Below are 25,995 nucleotides of genomic sequence, written 5' to 3'. Positions count from 1 at the left end.
GTCCGCCAGGCTTTGTGTGGTTGTTGTTCTTTCTCTCTGCCATCCATCTAAGCCCTCTGCTACCTCGGTCCCTTTACACACTCTCGCACACACACACACACACTGTCCCAAACCCCGGACAAGCCTGATGTTTCTGGCCAGTGGCTCAGTGCTTTGGGTGTGTGTCTGCGTGTGTTTATGTATTTTAAGGCCGTTTTGTTCAGAATGCAGGCAGGCAGAGAGAGCGGTTTTACTGCTGATAAAAGTATTTGGTTAATCAGCTTCTGTCCCCGTCCCCCTGGCTAGATGTGCGTGTGTGTGTGTGTGCGCGCGTGTGTGTGTGTGTGTGTGTGTGTGTGTGTGTGTGTGTGTGTGTGTGTGTGTGTGTGTGTGTGTGTGTGTGTGTGTGTGTGCACGCGCTTGACACAGGCCATTGAAGTTAGGGGGGCTCCCGCGGGGCGGGCTGGGGTTTGAGATTGGCATCAGCCCTCGGCCAGTAGCGTCACAAAGTCTGTCCTAAGGGACAGGAAGGGCAGCCAATGAGAGAGTCCCTCTGGAGCTATAGGGAGAGAGTGTTGGGGAGGGGAAATAGGGGGGTAGGAAGTGGGTTGGAGAGGGGAAGTGAGGGAGGGTGACAGAAAGGGAGGAGGGAGGAAGGAAAAAGGAGTAGGATGAGAAACCAAAAGATAGAGAAAGAGAGAGAGTTGGATGACAATTACCCTCTTGACTTCTGTCCAGCACCAGTTGTCAATCAGCCTGCCCCTCCGGGGAACATAACCAGCGTATCATTGGCTACGCTGACCCACATCCCGCCTCTCTGGGCCGCCTGGCCGATGTATGATTGGCTACAGTGACCCGTTCGTCAAAGAGATCTGGGAACACCAGAGCCTTGGGCTGCCTTGGGAATAACTGGCCCTGATAGCGTGCGTGCATGTGTTGTTTAGGAGGTGGGGGGGGAAAGACAAAGGGTTTTCTTATTGAGGCTATAAGTGCTTTCATGGGACAGAAGAGAAGGACATACAAAGATAGAAGCGGAGCAAGTGGGAATGTGGTAGAAGAGGGGGAAATGCAGAGGTAGTAGTGGAGGACAAATGGAGGGACACAGAAAGAAAAAAAAGAAATTGAAAATGGGTGATGGAGGGTGAGTTGTGGTCAGGGGAGAATCACTTAAGAGATGAAGGAAGAGAGACAATTGTGAAGAATGAAGACAGGAGAGAGAGAGAGGAGACAGAGAGAGACACACACAGACAGACAGACAGGAGAGAGAGAGAGAGAGAGAGGAGACAGAGAGAGAGAGAGAGAGGGAGGGAGAGAGAGGGAGAGAGAGAGAGAGAGAGAGAGAGAGAGAGAGAGAGAGAGAGAGGTATGCCCCAGACGGGGCGAGAGACGGGGTTTGTAGTCCGATTCTTTTATTTTTGTACCCCCCCACTTAAACGACTACAATGTTTGAATGTGGAATAGCTTCACAGTTACTGGAACAGTAGGTCTGTTCCTCTAGGTGCTGTGTCAGAAAATGTAATTAATTACCCTCAGACTCAAACCCGTGTGTAAATATTTGCAGTGCATTGTCTAAATCAGAGACGACAGATGGAACTCGCGTATCATTCCTGGGCTGTGTGACGGCTGCAGGTGCTCAATCACTGAAAGAGAGGAACCTCATACGTTCTATCTTAATTGCTTTAAGAAGTTGTATTGTAATGGGTTGAATACAATTGCCTCAGTTATTCATTATTGTTATTAAAGTGTTCCAGGAGAGTCTGTGAGTTTTGAGAGTTTTGTGTCAAACGTACTGATATCTACCCGGTCTTCCTATCGCTTTCAGCCCTTTGCTGATGACGTGTGTTCTCATGGCACTGCTCACGCTACTTTCATTTAGAAAAAAAATAATATATGTATATATAATGAAAGGGATTATCGTGACCCTTATTCTTTAGTAGCTTTAAGGTCAAAGATATAATCTCCAATTCCTGTATATATTTTTTAAGGTGGAGAATTGAGACTCATATTGGAACTGTATGTGTGTTTGTGTTTCACCCTGGTATAATTGTGTGCCTGTCTAATGAACTGTAACAGCCCATTATAATGCAGACGGGGGTGTAGTTTTGTGTCGCAATTTGATGTAACGGTTAATGTTTGTGTGTAAATGTGTTTGTGTGTTTATGTGTTTGTGTGTGTACATCTGGTTGTTCATTGGGACCGTGTTGCCTTCAGGTTTGGTTGACACTGTTTATCGTTTGTCACCTTGGCTCTGTGTGTGTGTGTGTGTGTGTGTGTGTGTGCGCAAATGTGCAAAGTAGATGCCTCGAGAGTTCCCAGTAGCATCTTGTTAACATTGTGTCACACACACACACATATGTCATGCTGCGGGGTTTGTGTTTCTGTCGGATGTGTGCAATGTGTATGTGATGCTGTAGACTGTTTGATCTCTAGGCCTCTGCTGTCTCAATAATTACTGGCTTGCTGACATGCGTCACATGTTTTTGTGTTGACGTGGCCATAGTTGCACAAGCCTGGATGACATCGCCTGAATTGAAGACCACAGTTATTTGTCAGACACGTGAAGACGAGTGAGATTCTCCTCTTGTCATTGTCCTTGTTCTTTTGGGTTTATCATAGGGGTGTAATTTACGTAGCATGCCAACATCGTTAAAATTAGGCCGGTCGGAGATGAATAAAAGCGGGTTTGGGAAAAACATGAAGCAGCTGTTTAGCATGAGTTCTTAAAGTCCCTGCATATCCACACAGGTGTTTTCATGTATGCTGTCTGATAGGGCCTCTGCTCAGGACAACGCCAAACTCCACGGACTGAACAAGAATGATCAAGTTGTAATTTGTTTCCCTCCCAACATGTGCCACAAAACGGACAGGAAAACGGTGGAGATGGTAAAGTACAAAGAGGACCAAGGTGCGGATAATTAGAAGGCGATTCATTGTTCACGCAGCAACCAAAGACACTACGCTGCTGATAGTGTGTAGAGCTTTTGTTCGAGCTAAACAAAGCTCTGTTTACGATCAGGTCACTGTCGACCTCCTGAGCGGCCTTTTGACAAATCGAATCACATCCGATATTGTCCAAAAAGTAAGAAAAATTGGCAGCACTTTAGCTCAAAAAGTGTCCTACATTACATCCTTCATCTCCTCATTGTTCAGGATATTTCGCTTTCGCGCGTATGGAATGTAGTGCCGTGAGACGTACTGAAGGCAGAAGAGAGATGGAGCAACACACATTTGTGAGAAGACATTGATACCTTGAATGCTATATATATGCGTACTTAAGTCTCTCTAAAGTGTATTTTCCCTCATGGTGTAAACTAGATATACACACACATACTCGCACGATATGTGCAGGCATGCTCAACCCTTCCCACACAACCACACACCGACCCCGTGCTGTGTGCAGGGTTCACAGTAACGGTGCGTGTGTCTCTGAGGGGGGACAGAAGGAGGATATAGGGGAATCTAAATAAAGCTGTGTGTGCTCGGCTAATGAAACACACTGCATTCCCTACAGTCTCATCAGGAAATTTAGCTTTTGTTAGAGGCAGAGTTACCATACTAGGGCTTTGTAAACATCCCAAACTCCCCAAAACTACCAACAGAATTTGGCTTTATCATAGTTTCACCTTTTTTTTGTCCACATAAGTGATACAGGTTCCTGTTTTCATGGAGGCTCCAGAAGATTCTTCCTCCTTCCTTAAAGTCAGTGGGGCGGGGGTTATAATATTGTCAGGGTGCTGAGACGTTGTGCTCCGAAACCCGGCGCCGCGGCATAAAATAGGCCTTGGAATTACGATCGAACAGTTCAATTCGCACACATCAGAGAGTGTGTGTCTGTTATCTCGTCCAGCCGCATTTGTCTGCTTCAGATTACTTGTACACAAATGCATCAATAACACAGACATATGTGCATTGTTTGTTGTTGAGGTAATAGTGTGGTATTAATCATGCAACCCGACACATGGCCTGATTGCGGGCTAATATGGGTGTTTTGGGGGGAAAGCCCCTTTTTTTTATTATCTGAGAGGAAGTACTTTGTTTTTCTTCTGGTTTTCTCTTCCATACCTTCTCTCATCTGTTTCTGTCTGCTGCGTTTGGCAGCCATGTTGGTCATGTTGGGAGGTCTCTATCCGCACTGGGTTCTGCTTAGACAGACGCACAGCCTTCAAGTCCAAATCCTGTGTGGGTCTGTCTCGTGTGTGTACTGTGCTGTGTGTGCATAATGTGTTTGTTCAGGGATCCATTAGTCCGTTATTAGCACACTGTGGTCTACATCTGGCCCTCAGAACCGGCTCTGGCCCCAGACTCTCAAAAGGAGATTTCAGACTTGCTCCATATGTCGACCCAGGTTTATTTCTTTAGTTGTTGAGGAGGGGGAGTCGGTCCTTCTGAATTGTGGATCGATCCAACGTGCAGCAGGCGGAAAGTGAACCCCAGACCACTGTTTTGAGATGGAGGCTACATCTCTGGACACAACATAGCTCAGCAGCTTTCTAACTACACCAATTGTACCAAACAATCTTGGGTCATTAAACAGACATGAAAATCCCTCACCTTTCGGCGAAATTCGCCGTTTTGAAACCAAAATATGTCATCCACGTGAATCACGTAGATCCGAAGAGTTTTTGTTTTTGGGAGAGGGGGGGGGTCAACTGTCCACCGTTTCTGAGATTGGAGTGGGACACGGAAAAAAAATTGAGGTCGTGATCATCTTAGCAAGAGAAGATCTTTGACGTCGTGAGTCTTGGCCAATCAGCGTTAAGATGTCTACAGCGGCTTCATTTCCCTCCCACCAGTTAAAAAGTAGCAAGCTAGTCCGCTTGCTAACACGTTAGCTAACGTTGTTGGAGAGAGAGCGAGTGAGATTACTGGCAGCGGAGAGTCCGTGGCAGCGTGTGACGTCAGCCAGGAGAGCGGCGCTGCAGTTCTACCTACCGACACCTCACTACATATAAGGAGAGGACAATGGAGATTTTATCCAACTTTTATTTTAATAAAAAAACCGAAATGAGTTTCCTCTGTAGGGTGGCCGGGCTCCTGTTTATGTTTAAGGGTTTAAGATCTACGTGTAGGAAAAAGTGTATCCTCCAGTTAATTATAATCTATATAGTTATGTGGTTATAATCACTGTCACACAGAGAGAGGTGTGCATGTTCAGGTTTACTGGTGGAAACATTATTCAGTGTTCTAGACTAACAGTGACGTCTCCTCAAAGTAAAGTGGTATAACAGTATGACAAAATATGGTCAAATAAAAAGGCTGGTACATATTATGGCATATAAGTGTAATATTCTGAAGTGAAATGTAGTAGTAGCAAAACAATTTACAGTATAGTATAGCAGTATTGCATATTGTAAGTATTAAGTCTACAAAATATATATACACACAAACACACTAACGTTCAAAAGTTTGGGGTCACTTAGAAATTTCCTTATTTTTCAGAGAAAAGCACTGTTTTTTTTCAATGAAGATAACATTAAATTAATCAGAAATACACTATACATTGTTAATGTGGTAAATGACTATTCTAGGTGGAAACGTCTGGTTTTTAATGAAATATCTATTCATGTTGGTGTCTGAGACATATTGAATTGGATCTTAGTGAGTCTTGCCATTATTGATATTAAAGTCAGTTTAACTGTTTGAATGGATGTGAAGAAATGACTCACAGCCTCTAGTGTTTTCATTGGAAGTGATTTCATCGCTCTATATTGGAACTTGTTCACCAGTCCTGTGAAATGCTTCATTTGAATTTCACAAAGAAGTCTTATGTGTTTTTTAGCAGGTTGGGCTATTTAGGGATACAATGCAATGAAAATGTATGAGGCAGTATGCCGGATGGTGCTTGCCATTTGCGTTCCCATTCCTCCTTCTCCTATATGTCCTCCAGATAATTTATTTTATTTCCTGTCAATCCAATTATCTGTTCCCAGATATTGCAGAGATTAGTTTATTTGTTAGGTTGTAGCATTCGCCATGAAGAACTTTACACACCAACTCAAAATTCTATCCGTCTACATTACTACCGGGGAAAATTGAGCACCCCTGCGTTTAGCAACCAAATCTTCCCCTATATCCGGCCTGGACATACAGTATGTTTGACCGTGTGTACACGTTAACAGCATGGGGTTTAACTAGAACGAGGAACATCTCAACAGCCTGTTTTTCTTTTAAAAGGAACACTTGACTGATTTATAACTTCTTGTTTTCATTCGGGCTCTTGGCTTAGCTAAACTGTGAGGATGGGGCGGGTCACATGGGAGCTGATGAGGATGTGGAGTGAGGAATATGAGGAGAGGTGTGGAGAGTTGGAGGCGGGGGGGGTCACCGGGGACAGCAGGATGAGAACCAGGATTTTGAGAGATCAGACACTGAGGCGAGTAAGTGAGAAGTGAGGCGCCGTGCGGTGGGGAGGGGGTGTGCAGGAAACCCCATTGTGTGGTGGCTCCAGCCATTTCCTGTTTGTGTGCCAGCTGCACTTCCCTCCTTCCTGTTGTACCCAGGAAGTCGGTGTTGCATTCCCGCTCTGATCAGCTCCGTGTCCGTGTGTCAGGAAGATCTCAGGATGCCGGCATTGTCAGTACCTGGCCGTGTGTTGCTTCCCTTGTCTATTTTTAGGGGTGTTAAATGACACACATTTCATGCAGACTCCACAGCTCTCTGATAATATGTTGTGAACATAGTTTGTAGAGACTGCTTGCACTTTGTTTTCCCCTTTGTCTCCTCAACTTTAGATACAATCAATTCAGAGCACCAACTAAGACTTACTTGCAAATATTAGATTCAGTATAAAGAGACCTGTACTCCAGTTTCAACACCTCAAACTCCTCCAGTCTGTTAGTGTTGTCATTTGTATATGAAATATTGCTGAATTGGGTCCCATCATCAAGTAGCTTGTTTTGTCCGACTAAAACCAAAACATATTACGTTCACTTTCACAGACGACGAAGAAAAGCCGCAAGTCCTCACAATTTAGAAGCTGCAATTCCTGATTGGTATTTGCACTTGAAAAAAAATCACTGGAACGATCAAGGAATTATGGAAATAGTTGTCGATTGAGTTATACAGTTTGAGTTGTGAATGAGATTGAGCACACCTTTGATCGTGATCTTGGGCCTTTTGGTCGTGGCTCTGACCCTCTGACAAGAAATACTAAACCTCGTCTTTTCTTCTCAGCGGTCGAAGAAGGGGAGTCTTCAGAGTGTGGAGGCACCTGGGATGAATCAACTGTCCAGACAGGTTTGTTAGTACACACACACACAAACACACTGGTACTGTAATAGAGTTTCAGCAAGCTGTCGGGTCCACACAAGAGGCTTAAGTCTATACTGCACGTCTGACACGCACACAATTTGTAATATCAATTCCACATGGTTTGTAATGGCCTGCTCAGAGGGATATCAAGGCGGAAAAAGAAGGAAAAGATGGAGAGATGAAGTGAACATAGGGGCGTTATGATGGAGGGATTTGTAAAAGTACTGGGAGAAAGACAGACAAACCATATAAGCGAGAAAAGAGGAGATTTGAAGAGAAGAGAGCGAATGAGACATGAGAGGGATGTGGAAGGAGACAGAGCACTCCCTCGTCCCGGGAGTCAGACTGAATGGAAGGAGAGATGACAAAGGGGATATGGAGAGAGAAAGATGGGTGGAGGAGGGGGGGGACAAGAGAGAGACTTGTGTGCTTTTTCGCTTCTCTCTGTGGTCTGGTGATATCCTAGGAGGAATTCAGAGGGATGGTTGGGCTTCTCTTTTCTTTTTGTTCTTTTCTTGGATTTTGTTTTTCCGTGCGGTTTCTCCAAACCAACTGCTGTATATTCCTCCCTCCCTGTCTCTGCCTCCCCTCTTCTATCCTCCCGTCTCTCTTGATGGAAATCTTAAATTATCCTCACTTGCCCTTTTGCCTCGATGGAAACGGAACAACTGAACCAGTTGTTCAGCTGCGCTCTGAAGTTCATTTGTCAAGATGGATGGATGGCAATTATATGGATTCAGTGGATGACTTTTTATTCACTGTTATTATGCGGGGCCCAAAACAATTCCAACCGCCTCCATTGGACATATGTGAGTCGGCTTTGGGTGAGCCATACGTAAAATGTCCTCATGAAAATAATAAGAATATAGTGTGGAATCTAACTACTCAAAACTTGAGATCAGATTTTGATGACGGTAGTTTACCGTATTTTGAAACGGTGACTGTGACTTTATAAATTAAGAACAGCACAAAGCTGTTTTGCACATTATTCAGTGATTAATGTCTTAATTGACGGGAAAAGATATACATTCTTGTAGGGCTGCAACAACGAATCGATAAAATCGATTAGCAAAAGTGTTGGCAACGAATTTCATTATCGATTCGTTGTGTCGCGCGATTATTACGGCAGTCATAAAGTCGCGGAGAAAAAAAAAAGAGCGGCGCAGAGCAACTGGCCGCCAGCGTGTCTGAGATTGGAGTGAGAGACTGAGAAACGCTGAAGTCGTGATCTTAGCAAAAATAGAACATCTTGGATGTGCCGTGTCGAGTCTTGGCCAACCAGCGTTAAGATGTATCCAGCGTCTTCATTTCCCTCTAACTTGTTGTTAATGGAAGCTAGTCAGCTTGCTATCACGTTAGCTAACATGTTTGGGTTGTGTATTGTCGTTAAAGTTCCGTTATGTTCCGTTACAGTTCAGTCTTGCTTGTAAAAAACCGTAACGTGGTGAAACAGCTGGTTCAGTTCAAGCTGTCACTCGTTAACGTTTAATCGGCACACTGGCGGATCTGGCTGCAGGTTGTTTTTTTACTCAAAGTAGACTGAATCAAATCACGTAGTTGGGCTTAGCCAACAACGTCATTTCGTGGTCGTAAGAGGCCCAGAATGAAAGAGTTTAAGGAAGAGGACTCTATATGCAGCGCAGCTTGATGCAGAGCTGAGATGAGGTGGAGCTGGGCCTGGAGGTTTCGGTCAAAACAGACGTGAGAGGAGCAGTACAGCTTCCCACTGTCCCAGTGTTTCATACATATTGATAAAGCAGCCTCTGCTCCAAGGAGATCAATTACAGTAAAAAGGCAGATGTAAAGCATACATGTGTATGTTTTTAGTGTTAGTCCATTTTAGTCTAATTTGTTTAATTAACAGCTCAGGGATGTTCAAGGAGCAACCTGTTTGTGCTTTCTGAACATGTTTTGCACTGTGAATTTGCACTGTCACTTCTGTTTTTGAACAAAGGGTTGGAAATTAATGTTTTTTTGCTTTTTTATCCGATTAATCGAAAAAATAATCAATCGATTATTAAAATAATCGTTAGTTGCAGACCTACATTCTTGCATAAAGTGGAATTCAGCAGAAAGTACATAGTGTCTGTTTGAAGATAATTTGCCCGATGCTGGTTCGGCTTTAGGATTCAGTTCAGCTAACATAAGTTAGCACAGCACCTGATGCATTTAAGTGTTGCTTTCCCCCCCAAAACAATTCTTCCGGTATCTCAGCAGCTCTAATGACTCAATGATTGCATCTGCTGGCTCCCTCAGACAACACTGTTTCTCACGGTTGTCATCAACACTTTGTGAAGACCAAATGGCACATTTTACAAACAAGGCAAAAGCAGTTTGACTAGTGTAGTTGTTTGTCAGCTGCAGCTATAGTTTTCTGCTCTGGTTTACAGCCTATCAGAGAACAGTTAAACACTTCCTCTGACTTGATCCCAACAGGGACATGAGATACTGCTGAATGTGGTAAATAATATGCAGTTATCTCTCTCTCGCTCTCTCTCTTTCTCTCTCCCTCTCTCTCCTGCCCCATCTCTCGTTCAGCTCTAGAGGGAGAGAAGGATAGGAAAGTATGACCCTTGGGGTGTCTATGACGTACTCAACCCTCCCATCCTTGCCCCCCTCTCCCTCCTCAGACCCATGCTAACTCTCCTCCAGGGGTACTGTGTGTGTGTGTGTGTGTGTGTGTGTGTGTGTGTGTGTGTGTGTGTGTGTGTGTGTGTGTGTGTGTGTGTGTGTGTGTGTTTGTGTGTGCGCATGTGCGCGTGTGTGTGTGTGTGTGTGTTAAGAGGGGTGCTGACTGAGGTCCTGGGTGGCTCACTAGAACTGCTGTGTGTGTCAGTTCCTGCAGGAAGCCAGAGTCCCAGGACACACACACACACACACACACACACACACACACACACACACACACACACACACACACACACACCTATCTTACTCTCTTCCTCCCATAAAAAACATACTGTCCCATATTCCCTTACTCAGCCACTCTTTCAATTTGGATTTCACCATCAATTCCCTCTCCCAGCATCCTCCACATCACTTTCTCTTTCTATCTCTGCAAGCTTGTCTCTTTCTGCCTTCCTAAATTTCCTTGTGTCTTTTATTTCTCATTGTCTGTCTGACTCTCTCTGTCTCTCTTCTTCCGTCGTTCACCGTTTCTACTTTCTTCCCCCTTCTTTAAAAAAAATAATCTGTGCTCATATTAGAGTAAGTGTGTGCGTGAGAGAGCAGAGGAGTGAGAATTGCTGCCTCTCCTTTATTCAAGCAGATTAAAAAGGAATAAATACCTTGCTTCCTTTTCTCACTGGGAAATAGTGTCGACAAGGACTTGGTGAGAAAAAGGGTGAGAGAAAAAGATAGAATTGAGAAGTGTACCTTCCCATCCTGCTATTACATTCATAAACTTCCTTTCTGTACTCTCTCTGTCTTTCTTTCTCTTTCTCTGGAAAATGTGTGTTGAGTTTGGAAAGACCCGCGGGAGGGAAGGCGGAGGGAGGTGGGAGAGTGACTCAAAGGGAATTGCATCGAGCCAACCTATCCCCCCCGCCCTCTCTGCATCTCCTCCTTTCCTTTCCTCCTCTTCCTCCCTCTCCCCCCTGCCCTTCTGCCCCGGAGAGGAGCCCTCGGAGGTCAAAGGTGCCCCAGAACCCTCCGCCTCTCTTTCCCTCTGCCCACGCCACCTCTTAGCGGGACAGAAAAACAACTTGTCCCCTTCCTCCCCATGTGTCCTCTCGTGTTCCCTCGCTCCCCCAGCGTGCTGGGAGAAGGAAAAACGCGAAGATGCCAAGGACCGAAAGGAAATGAGAGATAAAGAATTGGAAAGGGCAGGTAGCAGTTGCCCTTAAGAGTCGTCTTTTACTTAAACGTATATGTTCAGTTTCATGTGGGAACAAACCAGGCAGGAGACACAAGTCCAACCAGGCAAAGTTGCACTTTAGAGGCATGTGACATCCTCCTCTCCTTCTCGAGAGTCTTGTTTTTCTCAAATATTCTCTGACAGTCTACTATAGACCACGCACATACACACACACACACACACACATGCGCGCACACTTAACACTCCGATATACACACTTAGTGTTTCTCTTGGACACCACTCACAGAGACGCACACCGAGTCCTGTCCAGAAAGAGCCAGTGAGTCATCGTGGAAAAGGTTTGTCAGGTCCCCAAGCTGAAACTGAGAAACTGAAACTTGCTGCATTATTGTTCTTCACAGCCTAAGTGCTGTCTGAATGTGAGCGTCTCTGCATATGTGTGTTTATTGGTGTGTGGAGACGCAGACATGGCCGGCCAGAAAGTTGCCTCTACCTATCATGTGTGTGTGTGTGTGTGTGTGTGTGTGTGTGTGTGTGTGTGTGTGTGTGTGTGTGTGTGTGTGTGTGTGTGTGTGTGTGTGTGTGTGTGCGCGCGAGTTGCCTTTTGTAGGGTCCACATATTTTGTGTTTAACACCACACTCCAGTAGGTGTGGTGTCTGCGTGCGCTTGTTCTCCAGTATCTTGTGGGAGTATTTACCATTTCCAAAAATGTCAGCAAAGCGGTATTTTCTCTGGTTTAACAGCCGGGATTCTTCTATTTTTGGTGAAATCGCACCTTCATTAGGTAGTTCATTAGGACGCAAGAACCACAGTGACATGCTAAACATGCTCAGTGAGATGCATGAAACAATCAAAGGGAGATTACAGGCAGCATCACTGTTCTCCTGGTTCACTGTAATATCTTGATGATGGCCAGAGCCGAGGGAAACAGGACACTGGCCCTTCGCTCTCCTCTCTCACTCTCTCTCTCTCTCTCTCTCTCTCTCTCTCTCTCTCTCTCTCTCTCTCTCTCTCTCTCTCTTTTCCTCTTCCTCTACCCCTCTCCTTCCACTACCCTCTGGAGGTCCATAATGTAGTTTTAATTTCCCCAAGGCTACCGAAGGAAAACAGTTCCCGTGTGTTTGTGTGTGTGTGTGTGTGTGAACTATTATTGCCTGCTTGTGACAGCGCACAGTGCATCTGTGTTTTTGTCTGTATTGCAGCATTTGAGCCCGTTGTTTGTGTGTCGGTATAATGTTGTGTGTGTGTGTGTGTGTGTGTGTGTGTGTGCACGCGTGTGCAGCAAAACATTCCAATAAGTGAGCAGCTGTTAACTTATTTGCGATTCCACTTTTCTGCCGATCTGCTTGAGTCTGTGCATTGCATGTTTGTCTTATCTAAAGTGTGTTAGTGTACATACATTGAGTGTGTGCGTGTCTTTTCTGCTACCTTCCATGACGTGAGTGGCTCTTTCATCATCCTGTTTCCAGACATTGGTGTTGGGTGCTCTCTCCCTTGCCGCAGCACTTCCCAGGGGTGTGTGTGTGTGTGTGTGTGTGTGTGTGTGTGTGTGTGTGTGTGTGTGTGAGAGAGAGACTGGTACTCTGTAGCTCAGCAGATCTGCTCCCGGGGGGAGAGGCCTTGTATTGTGAAAAAGTGCACACACGCTGTGGTGGGGGAGAACATGATGTGGGAGGCAGAGGGGAGGAGGTGAGGAGAGATGGCCTCTTTATTTAGCCACCTAACATACACACCCAAACACAGAGCGAGGCAGAGGGTGAGGGAGGGGTGGAGGAGTCATTCTCTTGAGATACAGAGAGCAGGCCGGTGTTGTCGTGTCCGGCTGCACCTGTTCTGTGTGTGTGTGTGTGTCAGAGTGCATTTGAGTGTGTGCACACGGTGCCAAATGTGTCCACCGTTCTTTGTATCTGCCCACTAATTTTTTCCCAAATGGCATGAAGTAGAATCCGCACACTGTTCCATTGAGCCCCGTGGTTTCACCTCTCATAACCAGGTCACACTTTAACAATAGGTGAACAAACAAACTGAGAGCACAGATCGGTGCGTGTATTCTTTTTCCCCCCTGTCCTCTCGTAGACATTAAAAACGCGATGAGCCAGCTAACTACCCGTAGTCACAACTACGCATTATGCACATAAAGAGTAACTATTCAGATGTGTGGGATGTTTGTGACCAAAGACCGGCAGTCATCATCTGCATGATTTTTTTTTTTTTGGACTTAAAATTACTTCTTTTGTGCACATGGTGATTGCTTAAAGTTTTACGATGTACACACGGCACAAGGAAACGTTAAAAATAAATAAATAATCATTCTATGATTCGCTCAGCCCCACCTCAGAGAGGAAGTTTGTTTAATTAAAATAAAGTGAAGCAAAATATTGCCTCCAGTATATTTGGGGTTTTATCAGTGTTTGAACGTGCTTCAGGGACACACACACTACTTCACAAGACAATCCCAAGAAATAACTGTAAATATGCGTAATTTACCGTTCTTTAATTGTATTATAGCTCATACTTGTCCCGAATAAAAAGTCATAAAAAAGCTAAAAAGTCCTGACTAAGTAAACGCCCCAAGCAGGCCGTGTGATGCAGGTCTGATTTGAACCTCATGGCTGGTTCACAGCCCCGCTGAAGGCGGTGGTGGTGCCCAGCCAGGTGCCTGTGAATCCTGGTCCAGTTTGCAGTGCGATGTGGAGCAGAATGAAAGCCTTATGTCAGGGCTGTTTGGTTTCTAAACATTCTGCTGGAAGCTGCACACACACTTCCCCCCCACCACCTTTTGATGCCTGTTTTAGGCTTACACAGACAGAGATGTGTGTGTGTTTTATGCATGCTTGGCCGACAGATATACATCTCTCTGAGCTGTGGAGTGGGTCCCAGACAGGCCACAGTACCAGCTCCTGGCTGCCAAATGTAACACTTGAATAACGACCTTACCTTTGCAGTATTACCGTATGTTTTATTCCCCTTTAAGTCTCCCCCCAGCTCTGGCACTCTCTGTCAGTGCACTTCTATCACCCAGGGGCAGTTCAGGAACATTTCCCAGTGTTCATTAGTTCCCTAGTTTTCTTCCCACAGGATATATAGAGATGTACGGTGGTCGTGCTGACTGTGTGTGTTTGATTTTCTTTTTTTTTGCTGTTCTAGTTTGTGTCTCCGCTAGCTTATCTTGGCAACCGCTCACGCCAGTGCCACGAAACCAAAGTCAGACTGTTGGATGGAGTCTGTCCATATTGAGTGTACTTGGCTCCAGTACTGGAGGTTTTTCTGTTGATTTCTATAGCCCACTTTTTTGAGGGGCGAGGGGGGACAAAACCTCTGTCTTAGTCTCTGTCTGTCTCTCCCATCCAGTACGTTTAGGGCTTATTATCATTTCGCTCAGTAATTACCTCAATGAACTCACTTTAACATGGGTAATGAGAAAAGACACACGGCTAACAAACACACCCGTGCAATGAACGCACACAGACACGCACACACACACACACACACACACGCACACACACAGACACACACACTTCTGTGAGCCTAACGAGTGGTGATTAGTGGGTCTCAGTTAGGCGTGGTTAGGCTGTGTAACATCATTCTGCACTGTGGACTCCGCTAATTCACTTCTCTTTATCTAATTACCCAGGGTGCGCACACACACACACACACACACACACACACACACACACACACACACATACACACACACACCACCTGCATATATCTTTCCTGCAGATATGCAAAATGACCTCATTATTCCTGAGGTATCCATTTATATATTTATATTTTTATCTGTTAATAAACAGCCCATTGTCCTCGGGTTACTGAGGCGGGTTGGTACGGCCAAGAATATGGCGTATTACTGTTCCTCCAGAGACGAGAGGTGTAAAAACATCTTTTCTCCATATCCTCGCCTGTTGCCGCTTGCTGTCATAGACAGATGCCTGCATATAGCAATTGTTTTGCCAAACAGGCCTTAATAATATATGAAATATCTTCCTCTTGGCTGTCATGGCGGCCAGGTCATTGTCAAGTACTGCTCTCATTGATTTGAATATTTAGGCTGCTGCAGATGGGAGACAGTGAATGGTCCTGTCTGATGCATTGCCCTTACATCATGTAGACCTTTAACCAGACACTGAAGACCGGAATATGATTCGGCATTGACATTTAAACATAACATCCGTATTACATTTTAGACAAGGCGGCAACGCCAAAGAGACTCGATTTAGTTTTATTTTGCTGCATTTACATCCTTTCCCCTGCAGAACCAAACAATGGCTTTCAATCCTGGTCCTCAGGACCCGGAACACCGCTGGTTTTCTGTCCTACAAGCTAGTTAATATCCTTTTAATTGCATTCACTGTGCGTCCCAGGTGTGATTCAGTCCCTCATTTTTACATTGCTAGAATAAAAGTCAGCGGGGCTCTGTGACTAAAGGACCGGTAGAAAAAAAAAAGCTCTCCTGAAAATTATTCATCTTATTGTTCACAGTGCTTTGGCTCTCATTTAGTGGTGGAATTAGTATTCTCCCCCCTCCCCCAATTTTTTGGGCTGCCGGATGTGATTTAGATTTTTATTTTATTTTTTGTCACTGTGGAGGGTAAGAATATAACGGGATGTCTGGTATTTGGGATCGGAGGGTTTGTGTTTGTGCGTGAGGGTGAGAGAGAATGTGTAGTTATTCCTGGCATAGGGACAGTCTGTGACTCATACATAATGGTTCTCTATAGAGCGTGTGTGTGTGTGTGAGTGTGAGTGAGTGAGAGAGAGAGAGAGAGAGAGAGAGGATGGTGCACACATTGCCGTTTGCGAGGGACCACTGTCATACTTTTATAATCAATACCCTAGCACACACACACACACACACACCCCTCCGCACCCTAGCACCCATGGGATCTGCCTGACTTCATTAAGTAGGCCTTCTGCTTCTTTCTGGTGGGGGGTGGTGTGATGCTGAAAAACAGAAAAGAAGATGTGAAGGATTTTTGTGAAATATATGAGAAAGATGAGCAAGAAAAATGAATATATTTATGTCGGAGTTGAATGCTGATACACCTGAAAACAGTTTACGGGTGAAAACTTTTGTCCACATTTGCAATTTCAGATAGTTTTGTACACTTTTTTGTTTCTGTTATCATACAACTGCATGTGTGTGTGTATATAATAAAAACGAATATCCATATTTCCCAAATTGAAAATCGACCTGACAAATGAACAAATATCCGAATAGTCCAATATTTCGGGTCTAGCCCTAGAGGACACATACTTATCCTGTCCTTGTGTGGAGACCCCTGTGCAAACAGAAACACCACCAACTGTGTTCGCCTCTCTCCTCCCTTTATCTTCCTCTGTTCTGAAAAAGCAAGCGCTCAAAGAGAAAAGGAGGGAGAGATGAGGACAGGGGGGTGCAAGATGGAGAGGTTTCATCTGGCTCCTCCCTCTGTTGCTATGACAGCAGGTTGTGTTGGCATGCACTGGGGTTGGCACTGCCCTCACCTCTGGCATCAGGGCACCCTGGGGTGTGTGTGTGTTCGCTTTTCAAAGACACGAAGGAGATGCTCTAAAGAAAACGTTTTTCAAAAAACACATTCCAATTTTAAGGGAGCATTTATTTATTTAGGTTCTCTTTTTAATTTATTTTTTGTGTGGATTTTTATCTTAAGTCACTCTTGAAATAACTATAGTGAAACAGATTGTTTGCATTGTGTGCTACAAACACAACTGCACTTCCAAGTACTCACCAAAAAGCATTCATGAATGTGTGAAGTCTGTATCCTTGCACATGACAGGGTTGAGTATCAGGAAGTTCCTCCATTCCAAAAAAAACATGTAATAAAACATGGAAAATATACTGGGGTAGATCTAATTAGTTGTGTTTAGATAATGGAACAGACTGTACTCATTGTTCCATTGACCGTTGCTAATGTGCAGCTTACTGCATTATGAAAGAATTTGTGATGCTATTTTGTCCTGAGGCTGTATGGCAAAGACCGTCTGTGTGTTAAATATAGTGACGCCACTGTGGCTTTACTTTAGTTCTTAGAGCGGCATTCTCATCACATCAATGTGTTATCTCTTAGAATGGTGACGTAAAACAGAACAACTGCACATACACATGTGTTTGTGTGTGTGTGCGCATGTACGTGTGTTTGCGCGCGTGTGTGTGTGTGTGTGTGTGTGTGGGTGTCAGCCAAAGGGCCACTTTCTCTCCCCGGCCAGACGGTGCTCTCACCACTGGACAGATGGCCGACACCCTCCCTCTCTTCTTCCCCGTCCCTTCATCCATCCCTCCTTCCATCGCTGTCTTCCTCTCCTGCAGCCCCCTGCACACCCCGGCACCTCAATCCCTCGTTCCCCACTTCCCAGCACCGCACCCTCCTTCTCCCATCACACACCTCTCCCATAATACATCTGAGTGGCATGGAGCCCGTGCACCTCACTCTGGTACTCTTTTAGCTTTTTTTTGACTGGACTGGAAATTATTTTATGAAAAACCAGCGGAATGGTGTTAGATTGTTCTTGCTCAGGTATGCTGATGCTGAGCTGACAATTAGGTTTGGTTCTTAGACCTTTTCTGACACGTCTCACAAAATACTGTAGATAAAGTGCAGAGAATAGCACATCATAAGACAGAAATGTAATTCTCTGCCGCTTTCACAAATAAAATGATGTCGCTAGCTGCTAATGGACCAAACTGAATTAGGGCTTAATCCTTTTTTTGACCCTTAACTGCACTCAAGTATTTTTCATTAAAAGTGATGTAGGTTATTGATTCTCTGTAATGGCCAGCGCTTCAAATGTAATGACGGAGCTTTCCCTCTAGAGAGTAAACCGTTTATTAGTCTTGTGATGCCAGACAAGAGGCGGGAAATCTTGCCTTCCGAATATCTGTGGATCTCTAAATGCAAAGTTACTGCGGCGAGAACAGCGGCCACCAAACCTACACCCCCAACGTGAGCTGTATTCGCTCAGACCGACTGCTTATTTACATACGTGGTGATACACCGGTGTTCCCCAAACCTTTTCCCACACTTTAAAAAAAGAAACGACAACCCAATTCACAATTAGGCTCCATCTATAAATCATCATGACAAGAGCAAATTTATGCTTAAAGGAACGTTCCTGACCATATCTGCATTTCCTGCAATTAGTCACTGTGGGACTAATAAAGGATTATCTTATCTTATCTTATAATATACACGTTTGATAAATCACAGCTTTGATGCACGTGTTAATGAAAACATATACACATATTAAATACTTAATACATGAGACATTTCCTCTCATCAGTTAAACAAATTCACATTATTCATTCATACTATCGTATTGAATCATATTAGATTCAATGTAATTAGAAGGCGGCAATTATCTGAACAATTCGTACATTCAGGCTTCCTCAAGGTGTTTTACGCCCCCGGGGTTTACAAGCACACGTCTTCTGCATGTCACATGTTCTGCATGTTTTTAATTCTATTGTTTCTACACAGTTTTAGCAACAACACCCTGGAGTTGGTCTTTAGTCGCTAGTTGAGCAAAGCATTTGGAGAATGACTTGAGTCAGTGAGTCTACCTGATTATTAAGTGCAAATACTACACAATAACATTTAACCTTTGTTCAAGATAATACATGTACTTTAGGCTTACAGTATATGAACACTTGCCATCAAATGGCAAAATTAAGACTATTAGGCAGTAGTCTACAGATTCAAAGTGTTTTCTTAGATTTTTTGAACAAAAGAACAAACAGAAAACATAAATTAGACAATCATATTCAATGTTCTTCTTATTTCTTTCTGGTAATTCATTGTTATTACATTTTTTAAACAATTATTAACAATTATAACTTTTTTCTTTCTTTTTTTTATAATTCAAAATTATATTTATTGATTTTTGTGTTACCTTAATCACGTTGTACCTACTAGGGGTGGGAATCACCAGAGGTCCCACGATTCGATTTTATACTGCGATATATTGAGTATTGGATTTATTCCCTTTTTTTCCACCGCAAATTGTCCCCAACGGAAAACTTCGTCAACATATTGTATCTAAGAACATCAAGTTTCATCTCCCTTCAATCATTTTTGTTGCAGCAAAATGTGATTGTCAAGCAGACAAACTGACCAACATGTCATAGATGTCATTTGAGCAGGATGCGCCGAAGAGGGGGCGGGGCTTATCTCTGTGCAAGCAGTTTTCATTTAGCCTTCCACCATGGAAATAACCACTCTTTCTGCTTTATACTTGTTGTGGAAATCCCAAAAACATCGGAACGTCAAACGCCCTCGTGTCTGGGTTTATAATATTATCCGTAGCCACACAGCTAGGTGGATGTCACGCGAGGAAGTGCGTCTGAAAGACGGCCGCTTCCAGCTTTGCTAGAGGACCAGCAGCCAGTTTTATGCTTTATTTTACGTCTTTGAGCAGCGGCGTGTCCGCATGTTGTCCTGTGTGTTGCGCAACAGCTGTGAGAGCAGCGGCGCTACGAGTGACAGGAAGTCCAGACGGTTGATTTAAACGCGGACAGCGCATTTCTAATTTCTAAGTTCATTACATTTCTAACTTCATTAAATTATCATAATTAGAGGAAATTATGGGGGCATTTTTTTGCCCCTCTCCTAGTGATATCAGGGGCAACATTATATTTCTTAGGGGCAGTTTTGCCCTTTGCCCTCGTGTATTTCCGACGCTGGTTGTAGAATATGAACACTTTTCCCCCTGGTATCTAGTTCTGTGTTTCTTATTAGTGAAGATACTTATAATGTTGAAATGCTCTGATTTTATTGGATTGGTACTATATATATATATATATATATATATATATATATATATATATATATATATATATATATATATATATATGCACTTTATTGGGTTATTCTCTGGGTGTTTCTGTGAGGTTCAATCATTTGAGACAGAAGCCAGAGAAGCCTGTAAATAAAAAAAAAGCAAGAGGGCACAAAGCAAAACATGTGCTTCCTTCACTGCGTCTGAAGGTTTAGCTCATTCACGTTTTCTGCCCTTTTCTAACATTTCAACCATATTTCCCTCCGACTGCTCTCCTCTCCTCGCAAGCCAGTGTCTTCGGTGTCAATCCTATTGGCTCCTCGCCGTTTATAATGTGATAATAAGGTGTGAAAATGGAGACACAATGGAGCAGTGCGGATTGGGCCGACGCAGCCCTCCTCTGGTCCCCTCTCACACTCTGCCTGTCTGTTTCCAGGACACACACGTGCACACACACTCTTTTATTAAGACCCAAAAAATATCACTTGTGCAACTAAATACAAGCCAAACCCCCAAACATTATTCAATGAAAGAAACTTAATGATCATAGAGAGAAGGTGGACAATGCCTATGTTAATGATTTCTTTGAAACGTGCTGCTGGTAATAAACAAAGAGGATATAAAGTGTCTTTTTAACTCATGGTTATGTGTTATTTGTGTGTGTGCGTCCTCAGGAGTCCCGGCATCTGACAGAGAGGCAGAGCTCAAAGAAGGTCACGGGGCCGGAGCCGAGGACGGAGAACAAGAGGAACACGATGACCGCGATCTCGACGATGAACTAGATGACGAGTCCATCTTCACGTGCGACAACTGTCAACAGGACTTTGAATGCCTGGCCGAGCTCACGGACCACAGAACCAACCACTGCCCAGCCGGTAAGATTGTTCTTCTCGATCGACATCGTGTGCTCATTCTGACTGACGGACGACCCACACGTCACTGTTTCACCGTTTATTGAACAGGGCAGCTGAATGTGCACCGCGCACAGTTGGAGTCTTGTATTCCTCATATCGTGCTACCGTAGTCAGGGTCAGGGGTTAGTGATGGAAGCCTTGCATGTATTTCAGGGACTATGTGCTGTGTTTTTTAGACCAAAGGGGCCACAGGTTGAAAGAGTCTGAAGTTGCAGGGTTGTGATGGGTGATGTGATAAACATTACCATTCTGATGGGTTTCTGGGTGACTCAGTCTCTCTCTGTTTCTCAATACCTATAGCTATTTAATTTAGTTAAACACACGTGTCCCACAGGGACAGACTTGTGCATTTTCACACACACACACACACACACACACACACACACACACACACACACACAATGACCATTATTAGTACTGGTGTAATTAATGGAGGGACTGAAAGGAACGCGGCGGGGGCATCTGGTTCCTACAGATTAATCCAAACGCTCCCTTAACAAGCCAATACACACACAATCAGACTCTTAGTGTGTGAGAGAGCGTGTGTGTTTACTTTTGATAGGGGGACGAAGAAATACGGAGACGGGGGATGGAGGGCTTTGTTTAAACTGGTGAAGACAGTGTTTCCAGAGACTGTGTAATGTTGTGGGTTAGACTCCGGCCTCAGCGACCTCGTATTCACCCGCTGGCTTGACGCCTAATCCCACCAGAGTCATTGGTCTAAGATCTCCCATACATGCTTAGAGAGATGCTTGGAGAGGCAGCGGTACACATCTTGGACATTGGAGGATCCTGGTGGTCTAGTGTAACTGGGATTTACAGGAGTTATTAGGAATACATACAAATAACATTAACACAAACAATGGAAATACTACAGAACTGCTTTTAATAAAGAGCTCAATATGAGTCTTAGCTTCAGACTTGTTCCACTTAAGCTGTGTTAGCCTGGGCCGTTGTAGAATCAGTTTTATCCTATACTAACTCCAGTCATGATGTAGCCTACCATATATGCAGTTGCTTTCTGTACCTGAAGTGGGAAACCTATTTATGCTTTTTAAATTGTTTTGTTTTTTGTCTTCGTTCCCTCTCTGAGCCCTTGACATACACGCGCACGCAGTCATTTACTTCTGCATGGTGTGTCACATTCAGACGCACACACGCAGTGCATCGCTCAGAGAGAATCACACCGCCAAAAGCGCAGGGCTGCTGTCAGAGCACGGGATGTGGCCTGTGATTTCAGCACAGGAGTCTGGGGAGGGCTACATGTTGCTGAGCGAGAAGGCAGAGGGAGGGAGAGAGGGCGGAAGAAAGAAATGAAATGAAATGATAAAACATGTTTTTCCCTGGAGATTGAGTGGCTGAGATTGCACAGTAATCCCCCAGCTCAGCAGGATGTGTGTGCTCTTGCATGCGGGAGTTTGTGTATGTTCTTCTATGTGTCGGTGCGTGTTATTGTGTATATATGGGCGTCTGATGTGTATGCTGGAGAGTGTTTGTGCGTATGAAGTTAGTGGTGGGACCACAGCTTTCTGATTATTATTGAGGAGAGGGCTAAATTAAAACACATGGACTAAAGAATCCTTTTAAATTCTCTGGGAGAGACCCATGGGAGCCAGTTTAGTGGGAGGGCATGTGACGCACACACACACACAAACACAAAAAAACACACAGCCTACTGGGGATGAACACATGCCACGCTGGATCTGCATGAGAGAGTTAATGTGTTCATGTATTTTGAAGTTTGATGGTGTTTGTGTTTGTCCCAGAGCAGAAACCAAACAACTCAGACATCAGCCATCTTGGTTGGGGGTGACAGACGCGGGCCATCTTGCCAGATGTAGCTAGCTATCATGTATGGTGTATTTTGACCAAGATATAAGTAGACGTTGCACCTCGACCGCCTTAGCTAGAAGTCTTGTAATTGTAGCTTTATTTTTTCCTAGGTACAAACACTGTTTTACATATTATGCAAAGTTGCACTTTTGTGAACTTTGTGTCAAACGACTTGAGAAAACATCAGTCGGCTAATATAGTGCTTTTAAACAATTTTACAATCGATATTGGTGTAATAGATAATGTCAGTTTGCAACATTGTGTAAATATTCACTGTCAACCAAGCACTTTTTGACATATTTTGATCATATCTTGATAAACGAAACACATTTTTTTGCAGCAATGAGGCTGCACGTGAGTAGAGTCCTCCTTTACTACACAAATAAGTGTTAATGTAGCACCGCCTGCTGCAACTATACAGAACTCCCACAATATGAATGTGTAGCCTTTCAGTCTTTTAAAGTTTCCCGTGGACACGTTGTCCACTCTCAGTAATATCTGATGTACGTCCGCCGGTCCCAGGTGCTGGCCTGAGAACCATGTTAGTTAGCACTGAATTCTCTGCAGAAATGGCGCTTGTATCTGTAATGCTAACTATACTGTTGCAGCAAATGGGTCCCAAGTTAGCAGCTAGCTGTGGCTATAACATTGAATGGGTCCCAGGTGCGATAGTGAAGCACCAAGTAATTCAGTGCCACTCTAGCAGAAGGCCTATAAAGAGGCACCATTAATTTGAGTGGAAATTGGACAAACACACACGCACGCACGCACACACACACACACACACACACACACACACACACACACACACACACACACACACACACACACACAGTGGCACAGATCAATGACACATGAATGTGTGTACCCCCACTCAAACACGCACATACCCACAGACCCCACACATCTGGTGAATGTAATGCCACATTAATGTGCATGAGCCTGACTGCTCAGCTGGTTGCATGTGTGATAAAGATTGTGTGCTTCAATTACAATACCATTTTTATTCCGTTCCACTGCAGCTTTAAGCCAGTGTGACGGCTCAGCTTTTAAATTGTGGATAAGATACTTAATTTGTGCGTGTTGAAACTGATTTAACAGCAGTTCCTGTGAACCCTGTAATTATATGTTGCTGTTTGTAATCGAGTAGCAAGCACACAAAGTATACCTCTGGTTTCAATAGTAATTCTTATGATCGGACACTGTGCCTTTCTCGCCAAAAGCGTCATTTTACAAGGTTACATTTCTACACATCATGGTCATGTTATCAATTTTCCTTACTAAACAGACCTGGAACGCATCATAATGTAATTCAATGCAACCTCCGTAAACGTTATCCGTCAGCTCCGCAGGACTCTCTCAGCTAACTTCACCCGGCCCTCCTCCTGCCTCATTTCAACACGGATCGGTTGTTCACAATGCAGTCTTATCGGGGTCATTCTTTGTCGTCCCCAGGACAACCGGACATCGTTACTCTCAAGCCCCGCGTACCTGTAGACAAATGAGTACCGTCACGTTTTCAGAATTTTGGCATCAACTCCGCCCCAGAGTAAAGGTTCTCGTGACATCCCGAACACATCGTGCACCACTGTGTTTTAATCAAAGAATTGTAAACTGCCGTGTCCATTTTACAAGAGTCTTGATCCCACATTGTTTAGAGGCTCTGGGCGAACTACTCAGATGTGTAAAGCGTGTACATGTGTGGTAGGGCTGTGAGTTTTCCGTACGGTATGAATTTTTCATATACCGTCATACCGATCGCCGCTGTTTGGGAGGCAACAACATTTAATGTTCACAGCTTGAAGCTGAAGGAGCAGTGGACCGAGCTACTTACGTCTCATGTTAACTCACTTGACTCATAGTGTGCAAGAAATGACATCGCCAAAATGCATGATGGGTAAATGACACCGCCCACACAGGAAGACTTTTCTTGTGCAGGAAGAAGTCTTTTCCTGTGCAGCAAAGTGGGCGGGCTTTACCCATCATGCATTTTGGCGATGTCATTTCTTGCACACCATGAGTCAACTTCTATCCGTGAGACGTAAGTAGCTCAGACCGCTGTATACGTATCTGTGACTGTAAACATTAAATGTTGCTGCCTGCCGAAGAATGACAATAGTTGTTACGGCCACGCATGCGCCACTAGTATCAAGGGATTCCCCTGGGTCCTAAATCCTGCCATGTTTAGCTCCCTATGTACCAATCAAAACAGCTGCTGGCCAGTTGCGAGCAAGTGGTGAATAACGGTGGCGGTCCTTTTCGGCGTCAATAAATTAATGTGTTTATTTGGAAAAAAAATACCGTGATATACCGTGAAACCACCAGAATCTTACAAAATACCGTGATATGAATTTTTGGCCATACCGCCCAGCCCTAATGTGTGGTGTGTGTCTACTGATTTTAGTAGATGTAGGTCTATATCCTGTGTGTGTGTGTGTGTGTGTGTGCGCATGCATGTGCTGTGTGTGTGTGTGTGTGTGTGTGTGTGTGTGTGTGTGCATGCATGTGCAGTATGTGCGATAGAGACAGCGCGAGAGTCGGGGGAGTGTCGATGGGTCTCAGTAGGAGTCAGAATGTGGAGCAGAGGCTCCCTGAGGAGAGGAGGAGCGGAAAAAAACTCCTGCAGATCAAATGCAGAACATTCTCTGGCCCTGCTCTGACACACACACACACACACACACACACACACACACACACACACACACACACACACACACACACACACACAGACACCATCTTACCGGACACAAGGTTGGGTGTGTGAGATGTGTGTAGACGGAGGCCCTGTGAGTGTGCCGCCACTGTCCATTTACTTCAGTTATATTCTATATAAAAGCCGACACACACACACACACGCACAGACAGGTACTGGGTCCACACTCTTGTGCTGTGAGGGAGACAGAGACAAAAGGGCGAGAGATTGTTAAAGATCCGGTAAAAAAATCCACTTGAGGGGGAAGAGGAAGTGATGAGACGGTAGGCAGAGAGTAAACGAGGGAGCTGTCAGTCAAGGCGTGGGGGCGGAAACTGCCACTGTCAGTGACAAATAGCAAGTCATTAACCCAGCTAGTTGCTTCTTAGATGGTGAGATGGTGTGGGTGGAAAACTGTGTGTGTGTGTGTGTGTGTGTGTGTGTGTGTGCGTGTGCGTGTGTGTGCAGGGATAGAGCCAGACACCATATTCTTTCCGAAGGTATTTTGTGAGGTCTCTGTTAATTGAGCACATACAGCTGCACTCTCGTCTATTCTCGCTCCTCTCTGTGGGAGAGAGGAGAGATTACCAGGGAGCCAGTCTAGATGGGAGGGAGGGTGAGACAAAGAAGAGGAGTGAAAAGGAGTACTTGGGGACCTGATGAAGACAGGTGAGGAGGAGGAGGAGGAGTAAGGCTGGGAAGTGCAGGTAAAACTTCACATATGCAGAGAGGA

General features: G+C 44.5%; 1 protein-coding gene across 1 annotated transcript in view; it reads left to right on the top strand.

Moving 5' to 3' along the window:
* znf423 (zinc finger protein 423) overlaps nucleotides 1-25,995 on the top strand; it is a 130,798-nt gene that overhangs the window by 12,667 nt on the left and 92,136 nt on the right. The window contains exons 2-3 of the mRNA XM_079224106.1: nucleotides 7,153-7,215; nucleotides 20,498-20,698. Coding sequence (XP_079080232.1) covers nucleotides 7,153-7,215; nucleotides 20,498-20,698 — 264 coding nt within the window. The remainder of the gene's footprint in view (nucleotides 1-7,152; nucleotides 7,216-20,497; nucleotides 20,699-25,995) is intronic.

Source organism: Taurulus bubalis (genome assembly GCF_910589615.1).
Source record: "Taurulus bubalis genome assembly, chromosome: 9".
In the NCBI taxonomy this organism is placed as follows: Eukaryota; Metazoa; Chordata; class Actinopteri; order Perciformes; family Cottidae; genus Taurulus; species Taurulus bubalis.
Note: the sequence above shows the minus strand (reverse complement) of the source record. Positions and strands in the feature narration are given on the sequence as shown.